General features: G+C 43.5%; 1 protein-coding gene across 50 annotated transcripts; it reads left to right on the forward strand.

The window, feature by feature from the left end:
• Window positions 1–1652: 1652 nt before the first annotated feature.
• Window positions 1653–14373, forward strand: LOC110489557 (suppressor of cytokine signaling 6). 50 transcript variants are annotated; one of them, XM_021562283.3, is made up of 3 exons: window positions 1653–2101; window positions 3675–3735; window positions 4017–14373. In XM_021562283.3, exon 3 carries the CDS (start codon window positions 4145–4147, stop codon window positions 5774–5776), a length of 1632 nt encoding a protein of 543 aa, XP_021417958.2. In that variant the 5' UTR covers window positions 1653–2101; window positions 3675–3735; window positions 4017–4144; the 3' UTR covers window positions 5777–14373. The 50 variants fall into 50 exon arrangements, 1 of the variants encoding a protein (XP_021417958.2); XR_016486464.1 differs by lacking the exons at window positions 1653–2101; window positions 3675–3735 and having other exon boundaries at window positions 4075–11825; window positions 11861–11963; window positions 11995–14373; XR_016486448.1 differs by lacking the exons at window positions 1653–2101; window positions 3675–3735 and having other exon boundaries at window positions 4075–9381; window positions 9413–9479; window positions 9544–14373.
• The last annotated feature ends 11129 nt before the right edge of the window (window positions 14374–25502 follow it).

Below are 25502 nucleotides of genomic sequence, written 5' to 3' on the forward strand. Positions count from 1 at the left end.
TATAGATCTGAGTCAAGTTGAAGGATGCCGCAGACCTATTGAGCAAATAATTTATGGCTGATGCAGCTTTCATTTGGAATTAAGAGGAGACAAAGGAAGAAGAATGAGCCCCTTGTGTAGAAGTATCTCATTAAAAGACAGGTTTCCTTAGTCGTTGTTCTGATTTTACATTTTCTTTTTAGCTTCCTGTACTTATACATACATTCAATATGTCTATGATCTTGTCATAGACATAAATGCTCCCTAAATCCCATTTACCTTGTACGGGGCAGTGCTATTCAGCCAATAATCCTGTTTAATATTTAATCTCTCATCAAATGATGATAGTCTATTGAAATCTTCAGAATTCATTTGATACAAAATAATACATTTTAACCCAGTTATAATATACATTTACAAAAACTGCTTGATTTCGCTCAAATAAATGTAACACCACTTTTTTTGCTAATAGCAACATGTTTACTCATTCTGCCAGGGAGTAAATAGCCCATCACTAGAGAAACACTTTGTTTGTCAGGTCTAATTAGACGTGTCAAACCATGGCACTCCGGTTTGCTGCTGGCGGTGTCCGTGGTGCTTGTGCACTATGAAACCGCATAAACTCTCCCTGTCCTACCCAACACACACACGCAAGCAAACACACACACACACACACACACACACACACACAAACACGCACGCACGCAAACACGCACACACACACACACACACAACCACACACGCACACACGCACACATAACACACAAACACATCACCACCACCACCACCACCTCCCTCTCTGCCCATATCAAGTTTAGGGATCTTGATCAGCCCTAATAGGGTTCAGTAATTACTGTGTTTGCATAGGGCCTGTCTGCACCTCTAAGCAAGTCTGCCATGGTATGCCTTGTATGAGCTTGACAGTTTAACAGCGCAGACAAAATATAATAATGACCAACAGTGTATGGCCCAAATTAGGCCAGCAGCAGTAAACACAATTAGAGACACTCTAAAACAAAACTGACACTAATTAGTCCACTAATTAGATCAAGTTTGAGCTGGTAGCTCTGATATAAGGTAACTCAGAAAAACAGTTTGGAAAAATTGGACAGCCCAATATGATGTGTTTCGGAATAAAAATTAGGATTCGCTTAATTGCATAATTTTCTAAGTAACACTGCTTTGGGGAAAAGAAATAGTCTGTTTTGCGGGTGACAGAAAATGGACTCATATTATTACTAGTTGTAAGTAGGGTAGTCTTGGGGTTAGAGCATTGGACTAGTAACCAAAATGTTGCAATCCTTGAGCTGACAAGGAACAAATCTGTTGTTCTGCCCCTGAACAGGCAGTTAACCCACTGTTAGTAGGCTGTCATTGAAAATAAGAATTTGATCTTAACTGACTTGCCTAGTTAAAATAAAGGTACCATCCATCAGGGCTTGGCATTTGAATGGGTGTATGGTGTGAATTCTGAGAGCCAAACAGAATGGTATGGTGAGTGCAACAGGTAATAGAACCAAACAGTCAACATTAATAAAATAAAAAAATCCTATTTGACATGTTCATTGCTTTCTTTTCCCCAGTGTGTTTGTGTTCTGTATTCATTGGTCTGGGGCAAGTGTAGGCCAATAGAATAACATTATTTGTATTACACACACACCATTCTGTGACCCATTCTCCAGCTATGTCTTGAAGGAATTTTAGAAATGGTTTCATACATCAGCAGCCTGGAGCCTGGAGGCTGGATGTGATTCGCTGTATTTATCAGCTTGCTCTCTCCCACAATTCAACAGGCACCAGAAGGAGAGAAGAAGAGGGCGACAGAAAGTATTTAAATAAATAGATTGTTGTTGAAGTACTACAATACAACATAAATAGCCAAAGCTAAAACGGGGAACGTTTGCAACACACTTTTGTTTTATTTTTATAGCTAGCGAGATACAGTTGCTTCCGCGAAATGTGTTTGACTGCTAAGCTAGCCGACTGGCTAAACTAAGTAGCTAGCAAGTTAGCTCAGCTCGGTTCCGGCCTAAAATAGCTAACGTTAGCTCCATTTTCAGATTTCGGGAAAAAACCCAATTCAAGTGTACATTACCACGTATGCAGATGTTCATCTAACGAAGTAAGTACCCAAATATACATTATTACAGATTGTTTCATAAACACATAGCTAATGAATGTAGCTAGGCAGCCAAGTTAGCTAGCTATAGTAAGGTTATTTGGCTAGGTGAGCTAACTTGGTTGACCAGACCGCTAAATGCAGTATTACGTGTCGCCACGATATTAACATTTTGTTAACTAGCCGTTTACTACGTTGGTATTCAGCTGTGAATGTGAAACTGACATCGGTTTTTAGCATACCTAGCTATGATTCATCATGTTACAGTTCTCTCTGAACGATTTAACAATGTAAACATGGCTAGTTAGCTAGATGGCAAGCAGAACTAAAGACCGTAGTAGGCCCAGATGGCTAACATTGTTAATTTGGCAGCTGGCACAGACAAGACCATGCCGTTTAACACCACGGCTAATTATTTAATAGCAATAGAAGTAAACTGAACAAAAATGAAACAATTTCAAATATTTTGCATATGAGGAAATCTGTCAATTAAAATAAATGCATTAGCCCCTAGTCTATGGATTTCACATGACTGGGAATACAAATATGCCTCTGTTGGTCAGACACTTTAAAAATGTATGCCTGCCCATACCATAACCCCACCACCACCATGGGGCACTCTGTTCACAACTTTGACATCAGCAAACTGCTCACCCACACGATAATACACGTGGATGTGAGGCCGGTTGGACATGCTGCCAAATTCTCTCAAATTAAGTTGGAGGCAGTTGATGGTAAAGAAATTAACATTCAATTCTCTGGCAACAGCTCTGTTGGACATTCCTGCAGTCAGCATGCCAATTGCACGCTCCCTCAACTTGTGACATCTGTGGCGTTGTGTGACAAAACTGCATAATTTAGAGATGCCTTGGCTTGACCCCAGCACAAGGGGCACCATGTAATGATCATGCTTTTTAATCTTTAATCTTGAGTCTTGATATGCCATACCTGTCAGGTGGATGGATTATCTCGGCAAAGGACAAATGCTCACTAACAGAAATGTAAACAAAGATGTGCACAACATTTGAGGGAAATAAACTTTTTGTGCATGTGGAACATTTCTGGGATCTTTTATTTCAGCTCATGAGACACGGGACCAGCACTTAACATGTTGCGTTTATATTTTTGCTCAGTGTAGTTAGCTATCTATGATTTCAGGTGTGGTTGTTTGGATGGCAACTACTGTATGTGTTGTCAAAACATGACCCTTTGAGGTTAGAAACGTAATCAATAAACTAGCTGACTTTTTTATTTATTAAGCAATGACACGGGCCTAAGCTACCTATCTACCGATACCTACTTATGGGCATTCATTCTGTCATAGTTTAGCTGGCAACACCATTTCATTTTGAAACAGTGTGTAAATAATATTTAGCCAATAATAGCATGATGAACACCGTAAAAGAGACGTGTAACGACCCCAGGTGAACGATAGCAGAAAATGATTCAGCAATGTCACTGTGGTTGGTGACATTCATAGTTGTACCTACAAACAAATGTAGGTCTATTTTTTTTTTTAAATCCCCACGATATTGCTATCAGATTCAACATGATCACATTTTTTATTTATTTCTAGAGCAAAGGGGAAGCTGATGGAACGTTAGTCCAACTGAGTCACCAATTCTAGTCATGCAATGGTGAGTAATCACTTTGTACACTGTGCACAGATAATACAAGGGTAAGCTTATCAGTAAACATCAGGGTGTGTCAAACATCTGTAGAGGCGTGCCTGTGTTGTACCAGGATTATCTGCGTTGAACGAGGGTATTGATTACCAATATAATGTCGGTAGAGGAACTGTAGACCCACCCAATAATTATAGAAACACATTATTTGGTACGAGGAAACACATAAATGACTGTATTATGAAGAAAAAAAATAGTGGAACTGTAGTGATTTTTATTTGTTTTCTCTTAAGGGGATGAGCGCTCTGCAGTGTGTATGACCAGCTGTCTCCAGCCTGATGGGAGGACTCTGTGGATAGCAGGATAGTCTTCAGGACTCCAGGAGGAGAGTAGCCGCCCCTGCCAAGGAGGGCCGTTCAGAATGAAGAAAATCAGCCTTAACACCATCCGCAAGTCCCTCAACATCAAGGTCAAGGAGGAAGGGGGGGGGGACTTTGTCATGCTCCAGCAGCCCTCGCTAGCGGCCGACTTCTCCAAGGAGGAATCGCTCTTCGGGGGCTGCTACACTAAAGATCTTGCGGGCTGCAACCTGGGAATTGGTGATGTGGGAGAGGAGAAGGCGGGACACAACAAGGGCCGGTCTAAGAGCGAGAGCCTGATGGGTTCGCTGAAGAGGAGGCTGTCGGTCAAGCAGAAGGCCAAGGTCAAAGGTGGCTCATTAGCCATGGGGTCGGCTGACGATGATGACACCTTCTCCTCCTCCTCGGTCCCAATCAGCTTCAACGAGGTCAAGGCCCAGCGTCCGTTACGATCAGCGTCGCTCCGTAGCCACCATTACAGCCCGTCTCCCTGGCCCCTGCGGCCTGTCGCTTCAGATGAGGCCTGCATCAAAATGGAGGTGAAGGTTAAAGCCATGGTCCATTCCCCCAGCCCAGACCTGAACGGCGTGCGGAAGGAGTTCCGCCACCATGACTTTCAGATGGAGAACATCTTCCAGGAGCCGCAACACGGAGACCTGAACAGTGACAAACACGTGCCTGTAGTCCTGGGCCTCACGCCACAGGACTACATTCAGTACACCATGCCTTTAGAGGAGGGGATGTACCCAGAGGGGTCCCACTCTGTCCCCCACTCCTTCTGCCTGGACAGGTCACTGCCTATGGAGGTGGTGACGGAGGCGGACAGTAGCTCCCTCCGCGTCGACCACCAGAGTCAGGAGGACCAGGATCTGGTGAGTCTGAACCGGAACCTTCCAGCGGACCTCTCCGTGGAGTCACAGTCGGTGAACGGCCTCTTCATCGGCTCTAACGGTGTGATGCTCCATAGCTTCAGGGACAGGGTCAACGCTCAACAACACCCCGCTCCTCCCCAGCGCTCCCCTCTCCTGCCCGCGTTACCCAGCAACAACATCTCCAGGACTTACTCCAGGTTCGGCGGGGCAGATGGCCACGTGGCGGCCCGGGTGAGGCAACACCTGAACTTTGACCTCGACTCTGCCCCAGGGGTGAGTCGGCTGTATGACTCAGTCCGGAGCAGTGGACCAATGGTAGTAACCAGCCTGACTGAGGAGCTGAAGAAGCTAGCCAGGCAGGGTTGGTACTGGGGACCTATCACACGCTGGGAGGCTGAGGAGAAGCTGGTCAACCTGCCTGACGGCTCGTTTCTGGTCAGAGACAGTTCGGACGACAGGTACCTCCTCAGCCTTAGTTTCCGCTCCCAGACCAAGACCCTCCACACCCGCATCGAACACTCCAACGGACGCTTCAGCTTCTACGAGCAGCCCGACGTGGAGGGACACACGTCCATGGTGGACCTGATAGAATTCTCCGTCAAAGACTCTGAGAACGGAGCCTTCTGTTATTCTAGATCTCGCTTACCAGGGTCCGCCACCTACCCCGTCAGGCTGACCAATCCCGTGTCTCGGTTTATGCACGTGCGCTCTCTGCAGTACCTGTGTCGGTTTGTGATTAGACAGTACACCAGGATTGACCTAATTCAGAACCTGCCTTTGCCCAACAAGATGAAAGACTACCTGCAGGAGAAGCACTACTGACAGGGTTGACACTGACAGATGGGACAGACAACGGTAGCAACTTGTACTTTTGGGTTCAGTTGAAGAGATTCAACAAAGGTTTACAGACATCCGTAGTTTGGAGACGATCGATTGGGTTCCATTGGCTCTTTGTTTGTGTCCAGGGATGTCTGTATGTAGTGCACTACTTTTGCCCAGAGCACTAGCTTAAAGTAGTGCGCTACATAGGGTGTCATTTCAGATTGCCCGTTGGTTATTTTTGTTAGTGTCCAGTCCTCCGTTTCTCAGTTAAAGGATTGTTGCCAAGCCTCCAGAGAGACGTGTCATAGCATCTCCGTTTCCCAGTTAGGGTTAAGTCATTGTGGCCACGCCTCCAGAGAGACGTATCATAGAATCTGTCAGGAAGTGTGCAGCGTGACTAAGTTACAGCTAACAACATTTATCAGATAAAGGGTTAAGTCATTGTGGCCACACCTCCAGAGTGACGTATCATAGAATCTGTCAGGAAGTGTGCAGCGTGACTAAGTTACAGCTAACAACATTTATCAGCAGTGAGATCGAAAGATCAATATTTCTCTCCCCACTTGCTGTAGTAAACTGTCAACGCTAGAATGGCAAGCTCAGCCTTCTGAATAACATCAATGTGTTTTGCCTTCTGACTGAAATGTACAGATTTAAAATATAAATTTCATTTAATTCACTGCAGCCTTTTACGATGTCAAACCCAAGCCAGCTTTTAATGAAACTATAATGAAATGCATATCCAGTCAGATTTAAAAAAAATGTATTCTTCATTTGGCTATTTATTTTTGAAAGATCTCCCAACAACTCTAAACACAGTGGGGCATATCTTTTGACCAACAATTACTATATATTTTTTGTTTGTTGCATAAACAATTTTATCCTCTTAATTTCTGAGTTCTTAAAACAGGGTTAATTCAACCTTATTTGTCATCCATCAAGTTGGTTAATGACAACTGCTAATAAGAAGTGTAAGCTGTATGTGGGTGCATGTAGACAACCTTCTCTCTCCCACTATAATGGTACTATTAGGAAAGATACAGGATCGTTTCTATGTCGCCATGCACTTCAACTTAATAAGCATGCATCAATATCATCGCTTTTTAAAGGAAAATATCAGTAAGTAATTAGCCTGAAGATAAACATTTAACTGCTTGTATTAGGAGTGTCAGAAAAAGCTGCCCTAGGACCAATTTAAGTGCCATGTACAGTATGCTTAGCTCTGTGTGCATGAAGGGTGTTTGAACGGCCAGACACTGTAGAGACCTGGGCCTACTCAGTACACAGAACGGGAGTATCGACTGTAAAAAGGGGAAAGTATCATTTTCATTTCTAGAGTAACATTTATCACTAAACACATTTTAAGGAAACCTTGTGAAAGGGAATCTCAAAAATGGGGCTGCTTAGGTCAAGGCATTTGGGGGGGGGGGGGGGGAGCCAGAATAGATGATTGGAGCCCCTTCCTCATATTTGGGAGGTTGCAAGGAGAGTGGGAGGGGAGATGTACGTGACAGAATTCCCTCCCAGTGCAGTAATGTCCTGCTCCGTGGAGATTGAGGCTTTTGTGGGAAGTTTGCCCAATGACTTGCATGAGTGATGTCACGCTGTCACACTCTCGACTTCATGGCAGTTTTTCCAGTTTGACATTTTTAAAATGGACCCACTGTCATGCTTACTGTCAATGTTAACCTACATATTCACAGTCTGGCTGGGCTGTTTTGTATCAGAACAAAAGGGACAGAAGAATACACCGTGTGCTATGCAAGTGCTTTCTAAACAGATACTTTGACAAGGAATCATAGTTTTACACACGTTAAAAGGATCTCCGACTACTTTGTTAGGCTGGTAGATATGTATAGTCTAGGCCGGGGTAGTGAAGATCTGTTGGTATCTAAGGTGGTTACCATGACACCCGGATCGCAGAGGGTAGCTGAGATCAGACGTTGTCGGTCGTGTTTCAAAAGTGTTGCATAAAGATTTGTTGGCATTTTATTGTTTTGAAATGTGTAGGAATGAAGGATGTAGGTAATGTTGTCAGTCTGGTGTAGAAGGATCGTTCTACTCAGTTATGTCAATGAAGGATGTAGGTAATGTTGTCAGTCTGGTGTAGAAGGATCGTTCTACTCAGTTATGTCAATGAAGGATGTAGGTAATGTTGTCAGTCTGGTGTAGAAGGATCGTTCTACTCAGTTATGTCAATGAAGGCTGTAGGTAATGTTGTCAGTCTGGTGTAGAAGGATCGTTCTACTCAGTTATGTCAATGAAGGATGTAGGTAATGTTGTCAGTCTGGTGTAGAAGGATCGTTCTACTCAGTTATGTCAATGAAGGATGTAGGTAATGTTGTCAGTCTGGTGTAGAAGGATCGTTCTACTCAGTTAAGTCAATGAAGGATGTAGGTAATGTTGTCAGTCTGGTGTAGAAGGATCGTTCTACTCAGTTATGTCAATGAAGGATGTAGGTAATGTTGTCAGTCTGGTGTAGAAGGATTGTTCTACTCAGTTATGTCAATGAAGGATGTAGGTAATGTTGTCAGTCTGGTGTAGAAGGATTGTTCTACTCAGTTATGTCACCATCACCAGCTGGGTGTTCTGTGCGCAAGGACTTTCAAATATTCGTTTTTTATTTCCTATGACTTGTGACATTAAACGCTGTCATTTTGTGGACTAGTAGGGTGTTTGTTACCTGCAGGTTATACCAAGGGACATGGCTGTGTGTGAGAGGTTATACCAAGGGAATGGCTGTGTGTGTGAGAGGTTATACCAAGGTGTGTGAGAGGTTATACCAAGGGAATGGCTGTGTGTGTGAGCAAGGTAAACTCCACTTGCTTGAAGATGAAGCCAGGTTTTTGGGCACGGTTCCTCACCGGTAAATTACCATTGTTTCCCCTTACTAATATTGTCCCTGGAATGACGGCATTGTGTGTGAGAGGTTATACCAAGGGAATGGCTGTGTGTGTGAGAGGTTATTCCAAGGGAATGGCTGTATGTGTGAGAGGTTATACCAAGGTGTGTGAGAGGTTATACCAAGGGAATGGCTGTGTGTGTGAGAGGTTATACCAAGGGAATGGCTGTGTGTGAGAGGTTATACCAAGGGAATGGCTGTATGTGTTTGAGAGGTTATACCAAGGTGTGTGAGAGGTTATACCAAGGGACATGGCTGTGTGTGAGAGAGGTTATACCAAGGGAATGGCTGTATGTGTGTGAGAGGTTATACCAAGGGAATGGCTGTATGTGTGTGAGAGGTTATACCAAGGGAATGGCTGTGTGTGTGTGAGGTTATACCAAGGGAATGGCTGTGTGTGTGTGAGGTTATACCAAGGGAATGGCTGTGTGTGAGAGAGGTTATACCAAGGGAATGGCTGTGTGTGTGTGAGAGGTTATACCAAGGGAATGGCTGTGTGTGTGTGAGGTTATACCAAGGGAATGGCTGTGTGTGAGAGAGGTTATACCAAGGGAATGGCTGTGTGTGTGTGAGAGGTTATACCAAGGGAATGGCTGTATGTGAGAGGTTATACCAAGGGAATGGCTGTATGTGAGAGGTTATACCAAGGGAATGGCTGTGTGTGAGAGAGGTTATACCAAGGGAATGGCTGTATGTGTGAGAGGTTATACCAAGGGAATGGCTGTGTGTGAGAGGTTATACCAAGGGAATGGCTGTGTGTGAGAGAGGTTATACCAAGGGACATGGCTGTGTGTGAGAGAGGTTATACCAAGGGAATGGCTGTGTGAGAGAGGTTATACCAAGGGAATGGCTGTGTGTGTGTGAGGTTATACCAAGGGAATGGCTGTGTGTGAGAGAGGTTATACCAAGGGAATGGCTGTGTGTGAGAGAGGTTATACCAAGGGACATGGCTGTGTGTGAGAGAGGTTATACCAAGGGAATGGCTGTATGTGTGTGAGAGGTTATACCAAGGGAATGGCTGTGTGTGTGTGAGGTTATACCAAGGGAATGGCTGTGTGTGTGTGAGAGGTTATACCAAGGGAATGGCTGTGTGTGAGAGAGGTTATACCAAGGGAATGGCTGTGTGTGTGTGAGAGGTTATACCAAGGGAATGGCTGTGTGTGAGAGAGGTTATACCAAGGGAATGGCTGTGTGTGAGAGAGGTTATACCAAGGGAATGGCTGTGAGAGAGGTTATACCAAGGAGTGTGAGAGGTTATACCAAGGGAATGGCTGTGTGTGTGTGAGAGGTTATACCAAGGGAATGGCTGTGTGTGAGAGAGGTTATACCAAGGGAATGGCTGTATGTGTTTGAGAGGTTATACCAAGGTGTGTGAGAGGTTATACCAAGGGCCATGGCTGTGTGTGAGAGATGTTATACCAAGGGAATGGCTGTATGTGTGTGAGAGGTTATACCAAGGGAATGGCTGTGTGTGTGAGAGGTTATACCAAGGGAATGGCTGTGTGTGTGAGAGGTTATACCAAGGTGTGTGAGAGGTTATACCAAGGGACATGGCTGTGTGTGAGAGAGGTTATACCAAGGGAATGGCTGTATGTGTGTGAGAGGTTATACCAAGGGAATGGCTGTATGTGTGTGAGAGGTTATACCAAGGGAATGGCTGTGTGTGTGTGAGGTTATACCAAGGGAATGGCTGTGTGTGTGTGAGGTTATACCAAGGGAATGGCTGTGTGTGAGAGAGGTTATACCAAGGGAATGGCTGTGTGTGTGTGAGAGGTTATACCAAGGGAATGGCTGTATGTGAGAGGTTATACCAAGGGAATGGCTGTATGTGAGAGGTTATACCAAGGGAATGGCTGTGTGTGAGAGAGGTTATACCAAGGGAATGGCTGTATGTGTGTGAGGTTATACCAAGGGAATGGCTGTATGTGAGAGGTTATACCAAGGGAATGGCTGTGTGTGAGAGAGGTTATACCAAGGGACATGGCTGTGTGTGAGAGAGGTTATACCAAGGGAATGGCTGTGTGTGAGAGAGGTTATACCAAGGGAATGGCTGTGTGTGTGTGAGGTTATACCAAGGGAATGGCTGTGTGTGAGAGAGGTTATACCAAGGGAATGGCTGTGTGTGAGAGAGGTTATACCAAGGGACATGGCTGTGTGTGAGAGAGGTTATACCAAGGGAATGGCTGTATGTGTGTGAGAGGTTATACCAAGGGAATGGCTGTGTGTGTGTGAGGTTATACCAAGGGAATGGCTGTGTGTGTGTGAGAGGTTATACCAAGGGAATGGCTGTGTGTGAGAGAGGTTATACCAAGGGAATGGCTGTGTGTGTGTGAGAGGTTATACCAAGGGAATGGCTGTGTGTGAGAGAGGTTATACCAAGGGAATGGCTGTGTGTGAGAGAGGTTATACCAAGGGAATGGCTGTGAGAGAGGTTATACCAAGGAGTGTGAGAGGTTATACCAAGGGAATGGCTGTGTGTGTGTGAGAGGTTATACCAAGGGAATGGCTGTGTGTGAGAGAGGTTATACCAAGGGAATGGCGGTGTGTGAGAGAGGTTATACCAAGGGAATGGCTGTATGTGTGTGAGAGGTTATACCAAGGGAATGGCTGTGTGTGAGAGAGGTTATACCAAGGGAATGGCTGTATGTGTGTGAGAGGTTATACCAAGGGAATGGCTGTGTGTGTGAGAGGTTATACCAAGGGAATGGCTGTGTGTGTGTGCGGTTATACCAAGGGAATGGCTGTGTGTGTGTGAGAGGTTATACCAAGGGAATGGCTGTGTGTGAGAGAGGTTATACCAAGGGAATGGCTGTGTGTGAGAGAGGTTATACCAAGGGAATGGCTGTGTGTGAGAGAGGTTATACCAAGGGAATGGCTGTGTGAGAGAGGTTATACCAAGGTGTGTGAGAGGTTATACCAAGGGAATGGCTGTGTGTGTGTGAGAGGTTATACCAAGGGAATGGCTGTGTGTGAGAGAGGTTATACCAAGGGAATGGCGGTGTGTGAGAGAGGTTATACCAAGGGAATGGCTGTATGTGTGTGAGAGGTTATACCAAGGGAATGGCTGTGTGTGAGAGAGGTTATACCAAGGGAATGGCTGTATGTGTGTGAGAGGTTATACCAAGGGAATGGCTGTGTGTGAGCGAGGTTATACCAAGGGAATGGCTGTATGTGTGTGAGAGGTTATACCAAGGGAATGGCTGTGTGTGTGTGAGAGGTTATACCAAGGGAATGGCTGTGTTTGAGAGAGGTTATACCAAGGGAATGTCTGTGTGTGTGTGAGAGGTTATACCAAGGGAATGGCTGTGTGTGAGAGAGGTTATACCAAGGGAATGGCTGTGTGTGTGAGAGGTTATACCAAGGGAATGGCTGTATGTATGTTTTAGCAAGGTAAACTCCACTTGCTTGAAGATGAAGCCAGGTTTTTGGGCACGGATCCTCACCGGTAAATTACCATTGTTTCCCCTTACTAATATTGTCCCTGGAATGACGGCATTAAAAAGAGTCACAACACACAGTCCAACGTATGATTTCTCCTGAGCACACACAGGTGGGGTACCTGTTAATGAAATGGACAGAATTTTGTTATTATGTCTATGGCATACAAAGGGTAAGACAGCAGTTTCATATCTAAGACTGTTGCTAGGTTATCAAGGAACAACGATGACTAGAATGTGGAACATTGAATTGAAGAAAACAAATGTGAAATGAAAATGTTTAATTGTTTGACGAATGTACGCTTAGTTGTATTTTTTTCAACATTTTATTCAGGGTCCGGACAAAGTGCTTGAGGTGCTTCAAGTAATTGAATTTGGCACTCTGAAATTCAAGTACGGGAATACCTTGAAAATCAGACAATTTCTCCAGTTGGTACACGAGAAGCACTTGATCAAATATGTTTAAGAAAAATATATATTTTTAAATGTGTTTGTCTTGCATATTAATTACCAGGCAGACTACAGTGTTGTTTCCTCATGTTTGGCGCTCTAGTTGCCAGGTGACCACACCAGCCACTCAGCCAGGCTGGTGCAGAACTGATTGTGTGTCACCAAACGTCACATCGATAGCTAAAACGCTGCGCAAATGTAGATGAAATCCTGCCTTTTGTGCGTATGGAACATTTCTGGGTTCTTATATTTCAGCTCATGAAATACGGGACCAACGCGTCACATGTCTGGTTTTATATTTTTGATCAGTGTAGTTTACCTACCTTTAAAAAAAAATGTACCACTACATCACTGGACCCAGTCAACCCATACCGTGTAAGGTGCAAAAAAATGTGCATGTGAGCATGTGTGAAACGACCCTGAAGAGCCACATGAAGGGCGGAAGACAACGCTGTATCCTGCACCGGTGCCAGTTCTACATCGTGACCTTTTTTCTCTGCAACAACTTCCAGAGCTTTTTCTTTTTACCAACCGCCTCGTTCGCGCATCGCCAGCGAAATTCAGCTTTATTAAGCAGCCGCCGTGCTCCTGCCGTTCCGGTGGCCAATCAGGTGCCGCTTCCCCTCACACAGCCCACCCAACCTTCTCCCGACCCGCGACTCCTAGAGCTGCCATTCAGTAAACAAGGTGCTTTTGCGTAGCTATTAAGTAATAGATTCCCAAATGCCCAATTTAAAAACACAATAGTCCTAAAGCTGGAATTGTGTAGTAATGTGAAATGTGTTCACCTTTAGGCATTGCCCAAAACTCTGCTCATCACTACTCAAATTACACCATCAGTACTGACTTACTGTTCATGTATGTAATTGATAAGTAGAGAAATAATGTATTGTTGAGTAGAATTTGTAAGGTAGTGATGAAATAGTAAGTTGTTTTTTTCTATCAGGTTGTGGTGTTATACTGCCATCTGGTGGTGACTAGAAGCAATTGCATAAAAGGAACTATTACAGATTGATGACCCTTGAAAATAACTATTAGTGCTTGAAAAAGTACTTAAAAGTCCTTGATTTTGACTTACCACTGTCTATACGAACCTTGATTTATTGTGTGGCAGAGCCAGGCAAACAGGTCCCCAATTGGCTAAACACTCAGACTTTATTATGGGTGTTTCTCTGCTATCATACTTCACTAGCCTCGTGACTTGTTTTGTTCATTATCACTGAGTCCTTACCTTCTTATGTGTGAGTTTTAGAGGTTGATGCTTATTCAAACTGCTGAAGCATTTTTTTAATTCATAAGTTGTTTAGCAGTTGGCGAACAAGCTTCACCCATTTTATATTGTTTGTTGCGCATCTCTGCAAATGAAGGTGATTGTTTACAATGATTTGGTAAATACCTGTTTTTATCCCCATCTTATTTATCCTCGCTCCTATCATGGACATCTTTGGTACAATTGGAAAAAAAAATGTTTTTTGTTTTTGTGTGTTCTACACATTTGTGTTACTTCATGAATATGATATTGCCTTGTATTAAACTATGGGGAAAGAGAACGTCGCCATTTTGAAGTATGTACACACAATGACTTTTATCACCTTGGGAGAACAAAGTAGATTTTTGCAATTTGTAAACAGTTTTAGTCAGTTGAAAAATCATTAGTAGCTATTAGTAAGTCCTTTTTTTTGAAGAAGAAAAACAACTTCAGTTTACATTGTCTTTTTCTTTTGAAAAATAAACGATTGTGATTTTATTGCACATTTTGAATACAGTTGAAGTTTTTGTATAAATTATAAATAAAAACTATATTCAGAGTCTGTGGTAATATTTATTTATTTTTCTTCTATTTGCTTCCAGTGTTTTAGAGAGAACACCAGAGCAACCAACGGTCCAGTGTACTTTAAAATCAGCGGGTTGTTCTACTTTATCGCCTCTGACCACAGAACATTGGCTGTCCAGTTTCAGTTCATTTCCCAACAATTCTACATGTTGTGCAGGTGATCACTAACACACGGTGGCCACCCGCTGTGTTCAGCCGTTGATCTTTCATTTAGCAGATGCTTTTAACCAGAGTGACATACAGGAGCAATTAGGGTTTAGTGCCTTTCTCAAGGGCACATCGACAGCTTTTTTCACCTCGTCTGCTCAGGGATTCAAACCAGCAACCTTTTTTTTGGTTCCTGGCCCAAAGCTCTTAACCGCTAGGGGCCCAGCCACCATCTTTATTCACATAGGCAGCCCAATTCTGATCTTTTTACCCCCCCCACTAATTGATCTTTTTACCAATCGGATCAGCTCTGAAAAAATATCTGATGTGAAAAGATCTGATGTGATTGGTCAATATATCAGTGGAAAACAAAAATCAAAAAAACGGAGCTGCCTGCATGAAGAGCCTAATTCTCGTATAGTATCGAGTGAAGGGTCAAACAAAGACTTCTCCTTCTATAATAAATTAAAACACAGAAGCTCCTTTTCTGACAGTACTTTCTCAAACACTCAAATTACCATCTTTTACTTGTCAATCATCCGTGTGTTTGAAGTACAAATCGAGCTGTTTGGTTGAGAAGTCTGTGCTTTCCACACATACATAATCGAAGACTTCTGTCGCGATGCACTGGGTGACTTCTGTCGCGATGCACTGGATGACTTCTGTCGCGATGCACTGGGTGACTTCTGTCGCGATGCACTGGGTGACTTCTGTCGCGATGCACTGGGTGACTTCTGTCGCGATGCACTGGGTGACTTCTGTCGCGATGCACTGGGTGACTTCTGTCGCGATGCACTGGGTGACTTCTGTCGCGATGCACTGGGTGACTTCTGTCGCGATGCACTGGGTGACTTCTGTCGCGATGCACTGGGTGACTTCTGTCGAGTGTGCACTGGGTGACTTCTGTCGCGATGCACTGGGTGACTTCTGTCGCGATGCACTGGGTGACTTCTGTCGCGATGCACTGGGTGACTTCTGTCGCGATGCACTGGGTGACTTCTGTCGCGATGCACTGGAAGACTTCTGTCGCGATGCACTGGGTGACTTCTGTCACGATGCACTGGATGACTTCTGTCGCGATGCACTGGAAGACTTCTCGGTTGTGTTCAGTCGGTATGAAATGGGAGAGAACTTTCTCAGGGCGTTGCCTGAACTTTCTCAGGACGTTGCCAGAACTTTCTCAGGGCGTTGTGAAAATTAGCTGTTTTTGATATTTCTAATACAATCTAAAACTGTAGACTTAATTTTGTTCTCAAAAGCTGCAAAATGAAATTGCCCCCTTTCCAGAAGGATGGGAGCAGTGTAGTGGCTGTGGGAGTTCAAGGAGTAGGAAGTGTATGGGAGTAGGAAGTGTATGGGAGTAGGAGTAGAAAGAGGGAGTTGGAAGGCAGAAGATGACAGGAGGGAGCCATCCTGGAGGAGTAGGAGATCAGCTATTACACAGTCTGCATGCTGGGGGGGAAATGGTGTCAGGTGTGGACCTCAGATCAGCTCTTACACAGTCTGCATGGAGATGTGTGGGGTGTAATGGTGTCAGGTTTGGACCTCAAATCAGCTCTTACACAGTCTGCATGGTGATGAGGAGGTGGGGGGGTAATGGTGTCAGGTTTGGACCTCAGATCAGCTCTTACACAGTCTGCATGGTGATGAGGTGGGGGGGGGGGGGGGTAATGGTGTCAGGTTTGGACCTCAGATCAGCTCTTACACAGTCTGCATGGTGATGAGGAGGTGAGGTATTTTTATCTGCAGTCTGACTGGCCTCTCCAGGCTTCTGAGGTAGAAGATGCACCAATGTTTTCCATCGCTCTCTCTCTCTCTCTCTCTCTCTCTCTCTCTCTCTCTCTCTCTCTCTCTCTCTCTCTCTCTCTCTCTCTCTCGCCGCCCGCAATGACGAGCCTTTAGGATTTATTCATAGCAGACACTGGTGGTCGCAAAGTGAGATTCATCTAATTTTTATTCTCTCTCACTCCTTCGCTGTTCTCTGTATCCAAAACGTTTATTTTGGAATGAAGTTTAACTTCGAGTCGAAGGCAGAGAGTTGATGACGCCTCCATGTCACACAGTGTCTCAGTCTTGTTTCTAGGGGTGTCTGTGTGACATTGATGTGACCTACTGCAGTCAGTGATTGTTGTTTCTAGGGGTGTCTGTGTGACATTGATGTGACCTACTGCAGTCAGTGATTGTTGTTTCTAGGGGTGTCTGTGTGACATTGATGTGACCTACTGCAGTCAGTGATTGTTGTTTCTAGGGGTGTCTGTGTGACATTGATGTGACCTACTGCAGTCAGTGATTGTTGTTTCTAGGGGTGTCTGTGTGACATTGATGTGACCTATTGCAGTCAGTATTAGGAATACGTTCTTAGCACCAGGTCTGAATACCAATACTTTTACTGACTGTTTCATTTACTCTCCAGAAACACTGTTTTGTGTACTCTCCAGAAACACTGTTTTGTGTACTCTCCAGAAACACTGTTTTGTATACTCTCCAGAAACACTGTTTTGAGTATTCTCCAGAAACACTGTTTTGTATACTCTCCAGAAACACTGTTTTGTGTACTCTCCAGAAACACTGTTTTGTGTACTCTCCAGAAACACTGTTTTGTGTACTCTCCAGAAACACTGTTTTGTGTACTCTCCAGAAACACTGTTTTGTGTACTCTCCAGAAACACTGTTTTGTGTACTCTCCAGAAACACTGTTTTGAGTACTCTCCAGAAACACTGTTTTGTGTACTCTCCAGAAACACTGTTTTGTGTACTCTCCAGAAACACTGTTTTGAGTACTCTCCAGAAACACTGTTTTGTGTACTCTCCAGAAACACTGTTTTGTGTACTCTCCAGAAACACTGTTTTGTGTACTCTCCAGAAACACTGTTTTGTGTACTCTCCAGAAACACTGTTTTGAGTACTCTCCAGAAACACTTTTGTGTACTCTCCAGAAACACTGTTTTGAGTACTCTCCAGAAACACTGTTTTGTGTACTCTCCAGAAACACTGTTTTGAGTACTCTCCAGAAACACTGTTTTGAGTACTCTCCAGAAACACTGTTTTGTGTACTCTCCAGAAACACTGTTTTGAGTACTCTCCAGAAACACTGTTTTGTGTACTCTCCAGAAACACTGTTTTGTGTACTCTCCAGAAACACTGTTTTGAGTACTCTCCAGAAACACTGTTTTGAGTACTCTCCAGAAACACTGTTTTGAGTACTCTCCAGAAACACTGTTTTGAGTACTCTCCAGAAACACTGTTTTGAGTACTCTCCAGAAACACTGTTTTGTGTACTCTCCAGAAACACTGTTTTGTGTACTCTCCAGAAACACTGTTTTGAGTACTCTCCAGAAACACTGTTTTGAGTACTCTCCAGAAACACTGTTTTGTGTACTCCCCAGAAACACTGTTTTGAGTACTCTCCAGAAACACTGTTTTGTGTACTCTCCAGAAACACTGTTTTGTGTACTCTCCAGAAACACTGTTTTGAGTACTCTCCAGAAACACTGTTTTGAGTGTAGTGATGGAAGGTTGACATTTGCCTGTTACTTGTTTTGGCGATCGTTCCAAAAGCACGTCTCAGAAAAACAAGTAGAAAACAACTCAATAAGACTCTTAGATTATTTTTCCCGTGGAATTTAAACTGAACTGAAACCAAGAGAAATGTCCTTTTTACTGTTCAGCCAAAAACATTCAGTCATAGAATCAAACCTATATGCTCTCAATCCTTGCTTTTGCCATTTCTTTCCTGCACCGATATACCAGCCTTTATGACGAAAGGTGCTTGTCTCTGAGCAAATTCCTTCTCTGTGTGGTTCTTCGTTAAAGACTGTTTACACCCGAGGAACCATCCATCACCCGCCTGGCTCCTCAGATTGATGAGGAGGCCTTGCCATCTGCCGCGTTGCGTGCCGCACCCATTTGTCACCAGCAAACCGGCATGATGAAGACCGCTCAAATTAGCCAGCCTGCATACAGTATACAGTGGCTTCAGAAATACCCCTTGACTTATTCCACATTTCTTTCTTTTATAGCCCTAATTCAAAATGGATTCAATAGATCTTTTTTCTCTCTCACGCATCTACACACTATCACATAATGAAAAAGTGAAAGCATGTTTTCAGAAATGTTTGTAAATTTACTTAATTATTCACACCCCGAACCAATACGTTAGTCACCTTTGGCTGTAATTACAGCTATGCATGTTTCTGTGTAAGTCTCTAAGAGCCTTGCACATGTGGACTGTACAATATTTGCCACTTATTCTTTAAAAAATTATTCAAGCTCTGTCAAATTTGGTTGATCATTGCTAGACAACCATTTTCAGGTCTTGCAATAGATTTACAAGTAGATTTAAGTCAAAACTGTAACTCGGCCACTCAGGAACATTCAATGTCGTCTTGGTAAGCAACTCCAGTGTAGATTTGTCCTTGTGTTTTAGGTTATGGTCCTGCTGAAAGGTGAATTAATCTCCCAGTGTCTGGTGGAAAGCAGACTGAACCAGGTTTTCCTTTAAGATTTTACCTGTGCTTAGATCCTTTCTGTTTCTTTTTATCCTGAAAACTGAAAAACTCCCCAGTACTTAACGATTACAAGCATGCCCATAACATGATGCAGCAGTCGATATGCTTGAAAATATGTAGAGTGGTACTCAGTAATGTGTTGTATTGGGTTTGCCCCAAACATAACACTTTGTATTCAGGACAAAAAGTTAATTACTTTGCCACATTTTTTGCGTATTACTTTAATGCCTTGTTGCAAACAGGAGGCATGTTTTAGAATATTTTATTTTTGTACAGACATCCTTCTTTTCACTCTCATATAGGTAGGTATTGTGGAGTAACTACAATGTTATTGATCCATCCTCAGTTTTCTGCTATCACAGCCATTAAACTCCAACAGTTTAAAAGGCATTTTTAGCCTCGTGGTGAAATCCCTGAGCGGTTTCCTTCCTCTCCGGCAACTGAATTAGGAAGGATGCCAGTATCTTTGTAGTGACTGGGTGTATTGATCCACCATCCAAAGTGTAATTAATAACTTCACCATGTTCAAAGGGATATATATATATATATATATATATATATATATATATATATATATATATATATATATATATATATATATATATTTTTTTTTTTACCCATCTACCAATAGGTGCCCTTCTTTGCGAGGCATTGGAAAGCTCCCTGGTCTTTGTGGTTGAATCTGTTTGAAATTCACTGCTCGAATGAGGGAACTTCCAGGTACTTGTATATGTGTGGTCATGTTAAGCACAAATCACATTAAACACTATTATTGCACACAAAGTGAGTCCATGCAAGTTATTTAGTATGTGATTTGTTAAACACATTTTTACTGATGAACTTATTTATGCTTGACTTATTTCTACTTTGACATTGTGTGTAGGCCAGTGACAAAAATAAATCTAAATTTAATCAATTTTAAATTCAGGTTGTTACACAACAAAATGTGTGAAAAGGTAACGAGGGTGTGAATACTTTCTTTAAAGGAACATGACAGGGCAGGAGGTGGTGGGTGAGCCTGGTCTGGGCATGATGGAGCTGAAGGAGGGAGGGGGATACCTGCTGGCAACAGATGTCTTTCAGCGGCAGGCAAGGTGGCAGAGTGAAAGGTTCAGCTCTATTAATGCTTGTGATCTCATGCCAGCCAGTCCCGAGACACCCCACCCCACCTCACCACCAGGCTCCTCTACCATCCATCATGCATTAGCTGTGTCTGAACTTCAATTAGCTCCGTTAGTTGAAGGGACTGCCTTGGTGACAGGCCTCCTCCTCTGAATGAAAGACTTGTTTGTTATGCTTTACGTGAAGATGATCCTATAGGTGTAGTAATGTTTTGGTTACTGTAGTAGCAACGTATTACGGATCCCCATTCGTTCCAACTGGGGTCCAGCAACATTAAGGCAGTTATATACAATTAAAAACATTACATTTCACAACAAGTTAAGTGTGTGCCCTCAGGCCCCTACTCTACTACCACACAAAATCCATGTGTATATGTGTGAGTGTGTATAGTGAGTATGTTATCGTGTGTGTATGCATGTCTGTGCCTATGTTTGTGTTGCTTCACAGTCCCCGCTGTTCCATAAAGTGTATGTTCATCTGTTTTTTAAATCTAATTTTACTGTTTGCATCAGTTACCTGATGTGGAGTAGAGTTCTATGTAGTACTGTGCGCCTCCCACAGTCTGTTCTGGACTTGGGGACTGTGAAGAGACCTCTGGTAACATGTCTTGTGGGGTAAGTCTGGGTGTCTGAGCTGTGTGTCAGTGGTTTTAACAGACAGCTTGGTGTATTCAACATGTCAACACCTCTCACAAATACAAGTAGTGATGAAGTCAATTAGGTATGCACCGATATGACATTTTTGGCCGATACCGATATCCAATATATTAGCGTCTGTTTAAGCATTCTAATACAGTTAAATTGTTGAAACACACACACACACAGACCAAAAAGTTATTTTGTTGACATTTACATATGTCCCCATTACCAGTAAAACATAATAAAAACCTATTTCTTTCACTTACTTGCTGTGCTGTTTCGTTGTTCATTTTTTCCGTCGTTTCATTCTCAACCAGGAATTCATCATTCATGTCAAGCAGTGAAGTTTCAGCTCTGTCTGTCCGTGGCCTCTCTTCCAATGTGCACTGTCACTGTGTCCATTTCCATCTTGTCCAGCTGTCTATGTAACATTTCACGTAAACCCTGTTTCTTGTCTGTATCAAAGTAGCGGTCCTTGTACCTAGCATCGAGCATGGTGACGACACAGTAAAGAGGCTCAGAGAGAATGCCTGTTAAAGAAGTAGCGGTCCTTGTACCTAGCATCGAGCATGGTGGAGACACAGTAAAGAGGCTCAGAGAGAATGCCTGTTAAAGAAGTAGCGGTCCTTGTACCTAGCATCGAGCATGGTGACGACACAGTAAAGAGGCTCAGAGAGAATGCCTGTTAAAGAAGTAGCGGTCCTTGTACCTAGCATCCAGCATAGTGGCGACAGTAAAGAGGCTCAGAGAGAATGCCTGTTAAATAAGTAGCGGTCCTTGTACCTAGCATCGAGCATAGTGGCGACACAGTAAAGAGGCTCAGAGAGAATGCCTGTTAAAGAAGTAGCGGTCCTTGTACCTAACATCGAGCATGGTGGCGACACAGTAAAGAGGCTCAGAGAGAAAGCCTGTTAAATAAGTAGCGGTCCTTGTACCTAGCATCGAGCATGGTGGCGACACAGTAAAGAGGCTCAGAGAGAATGCCACCGAATCGCTTGTTCACAGCCTCTAGTAGAGTACTTTTCCAAGTTAACCCGACGTTCTCTGTTGGCAGTTTTGTTGAGCTGGCGTTTCAATGCCATGACAGAGGGTATGATGTCTGCTGCAGACACAGTTGATGAGCTTATTTCTCCAGTCAGTTGTTCGAATGGCGCTAGGAGTGTGTTCATCTTTCCAAGTTTCAAACATGTTCTCAAATGCCACTGAAATGGCAGCAGCGGTATGAGAACCAGCACATTCTTGAGCAACGCAATACGACTTTCCTCAGTACGAAATCATTGTGGACCCACTGTGCGGTCAGACTCAGCATGGTCATGAGGCTGACATCGCTGGTCCACATGTCAGTCCTGAAGCTAATAGCAGTAGCAAGTAGCTCATGAATGTGGGTTTCAACAATACTGTGTAACTGCGGTTGGGCAACATCTGAAAAATAGCGCCTACTTGGTAGTGTATACCGGGGCACAACCAGTCGGTTAAAGCCAACATCATCCACGATAGAGAACGGTTGATTGTCAAGGACCTTGCGGAACACCTGAGCACCACCTCTATGGACTCAGATTTACAACCATCCGCCATTACACATTATGTACGATTTGATAGGTAATTTACAAACCAATCTAGAGCATGACCAGTAATTCCACAACATTTTAACCTTTGCACTAACACAGCATGGTCCACGGTGTCAAAAGCCTTTGACAAATCAATAAAAACAGACACACAATGTAACTTCTTATCAAGAGCACAGTGGATATAATTTAAAACCTTCAATGTTGCTGAAACAGTGCTGTGGCCAGACCTAAAACCTGATTGCATTCCATTTAAGATGTTGTTTTCTTTCTACTAACTAAGGACTCCAGTACCTTTGACACAGACAATACAGACAATTTTGATATGGGTCGATAGTTGTCAAGTAGCGAAGGATCTCCACCTTTCAGGAGAGGCAGTACTGAAGCATATTTCCATAACTTGGGGATTTCCTGAACATTAAGAGTGAGGTTAAAAATGCATGATAAGGGGGAGCAATGATGTCTGAAGCTAGGTGTAGGAGGCAGGGGTCTAGTTCATCAGGGCCAGGGGATTTTTTTAAATCAATTTCTTTCAGGTCTTTACACACTTCTGAAACAGAGAAGGATGAAAAGGAGAACTTGGTGAAGGAGTGCACAGGGGTGTCAGGTACATTCATAGGGGGCTCAATTATACCTTTGACCTTTTCAAATAAACTGCATCTAAAAAATGCTGGTTCAAGGCTTTCAGCATGGAGGTTCTCTAAGTTACAATCTGTGAGTCGACCAACAATTGTTTGGAAAGCTGTGTATCTTTAAAAAAAAATGTTTTAATTAGTTTTAGTACAATGCTATTGCTGTAATAATTACAGCGTTAGTACACAGGTATAAGCACACATTAATACAATTCTGTTACTGTAATAATTACAGCGTTAGTAAACAGGTGTAAGCACACATTAATAAAATTCTGTTACTGTAATAATTACAGCGGTAGTACACAGGTATAAGCACACATGAATACAATTCTGTTACTGTAATAATTACAGCGGTAGTACACAGGTATAAGCACACATGAATACAATTCTGTTACTGTAATAATTACAGCGTTAGTAAACAGGTGTAAGCACACATTAATACAATTCTGTTACTGTAATAATTACAGCTGTAGTACACAGGTATAAGCACACATTAATACAATTGTTACTGTAATAATTACAGCATTAGTACACAGGTATAAGCACACATTAATACAATTATGTTACTGTAATAATGACAGCATTTATACACAGGTATAAGCACACATTAATACAATACTGTTACTGTAATAATTACAGCATTTATACACAGGTATAAGCACACATTAATACAATACTGTTGCTGTATTAACTATAGTGTTAGTACAAAGGTATAAGTACACATTAAAATAAAGCTCTTCAGACTCATTTGACATTTGGAGTTATGAACATAGTTTGGGTAAGTTTGCATGTGGTGTATTTGACTAATCTGCTGTGTATGTGACGTTTCCCCAAATGTCTCCACATTGAATCATATACTGGGTCATGTTCAAATACCTTTCCATCATACCAACCTCACCAGTCATCAGGCTGCTAGAGCTTAGGCAAAAAAGTGTTCTTAATTGCAGCCTAGTGGGTAATGTTAACGACAGGTAGCAGCCTCTGTCACCAGGCAGCGGGTAATGTTAACGACCGGTAGCAGCCTCTGTCACCAGGCAGCGGGTAATGTTAACGACCAGTAGCAGCCTCTGTCACCAGGCAGTGGGTAATGTTAACGACCAGTAGCAGCCTCTGTCACCAGGCAGTGGGTAATGTTAACGACCAGTAGCAGCCTCTGTCACCAGGCAGTGGGTAATGTTAACGACCGGTAGCATCCTAGTGGGTAATGTTAACGACCAGTAGCAGCCTCTGTCACCAGGCAGTGGGTAATGTTACTGACCAGTAGCAGCCTCTGTCACCAGTCAGTGGGTAATGTTACTGACCAGTAGCAGCCTCTGTCACCAGGCAGTGGGTAATGTTAACGACCGGTAGCTTCCCCTGCCAGATGGCAGCCGCTCCGAGGAGGAAAACACATCTAACACAGTTTGCTGTTTGATCGATCGGTGGTTTCTCTCCCTTTCAGCGATCGGGAGTGGACGACAGGGAAAGTACTACTAAAGTCATCATGATGGAGAGGACTGTTCACTAAGCACACTGAGCAGTGTACGCAGCACCTGGCATGTGGAAGACATGGATCATCCCTGTAGCTGGTAACCACCGTCCTGTACTGTATGTCTGCTCACATACAACATGGGATGAGTTTGCACATGCATAATTGAGCGTGTGTATGGGTGTGTACCCCTGCCAGTGTAATTTCCATAAGGGCATAGCGAGGGCCAGTGGGAGTCATAAGACAGACATAATTGCACCATTGAAACGCCTGGCATCTGGAACCGCCAGGTAGCTCAGAGACCACCCTTCTCTCTCCCCGCCTCTTTCTCTCATTCCCCTCTTTCTCTCTCTTCCCCAACTCGGTCTCTTTCACTCTCTATCCTCTCACTCCCTTATCTCTCTCTCTCTCTCTCCCTCCCTCACTCTGTGACATTGACAGCGTTCTCTCCTTCCATCCCTCACTCAGACGTGTGCGGTGGCGGGGGAGGGGGATGGGGTGAGGAACAGGTGGCGCCCATCAGGAAATAGATGGGGAGTGTTTTGAAAGGTGGCCTCTTCCCCCATCCCTCAAGGAGCTCCTGGGTAGGTTAGCTGTCCTTCAGTGGTCCAAGAGGCACAGAGAGGACGGGTAGAGGAAATGGGAACAGGTGTTATCTTGTCATGTGTGGTGAGGAGGTTGCTCCCTACACGTCTGGGGGAGAGCAGAGGAGAGATAGTCCACAGAGTATGTTTTGTGTGGCTCTGTAACTTTTATAATGGGATCCCCACCAGTCTCAGTATTGACATTTGTTCTACAATGTTCTTTGCGTGGAAATTAAAGTGGTTTTGAAAGCAACATAAAGCTATCTTTCCCTACTATGCATCTTCGTATGGGTCCAACATTTATTCTCCAGTTAGACTTTACTACAAAGTGTAAATAGGGACATTTTGGTCATAAACTCAGTCTCATCCAAAAATGAGTTTTGAGACTGTTCCTGACTGCATCACAGCGTAAATTAAGGTTGAGTTTGTTTTAACCCTG

The sequence above is a fragment of the Oncorhynchus mykiss genome, chromosome 15 (assembly GCF_057628025.1).
Source record: "Oncorhynchus mykiss isolate SJ-2025 chromosome 15, ASM5762802v1, whole genome shotgun sequence".
NCBI lineage: Eukaryota > Metazoa > Chordata > Actinopteri > Salmoniformes > Salmonidae > Oncorhynchus > Oncorhynchus mykiss.

What these genes read in the sequence shown, in the direction of transcription:
- LOC110489557 (XM_021562283.3), top strand. Translation starts at nt 4,145, where the DNA reads ATGAAGAAAATCAGCCTTAACACCATCCGCAAGTCCCTCAACATCAAG.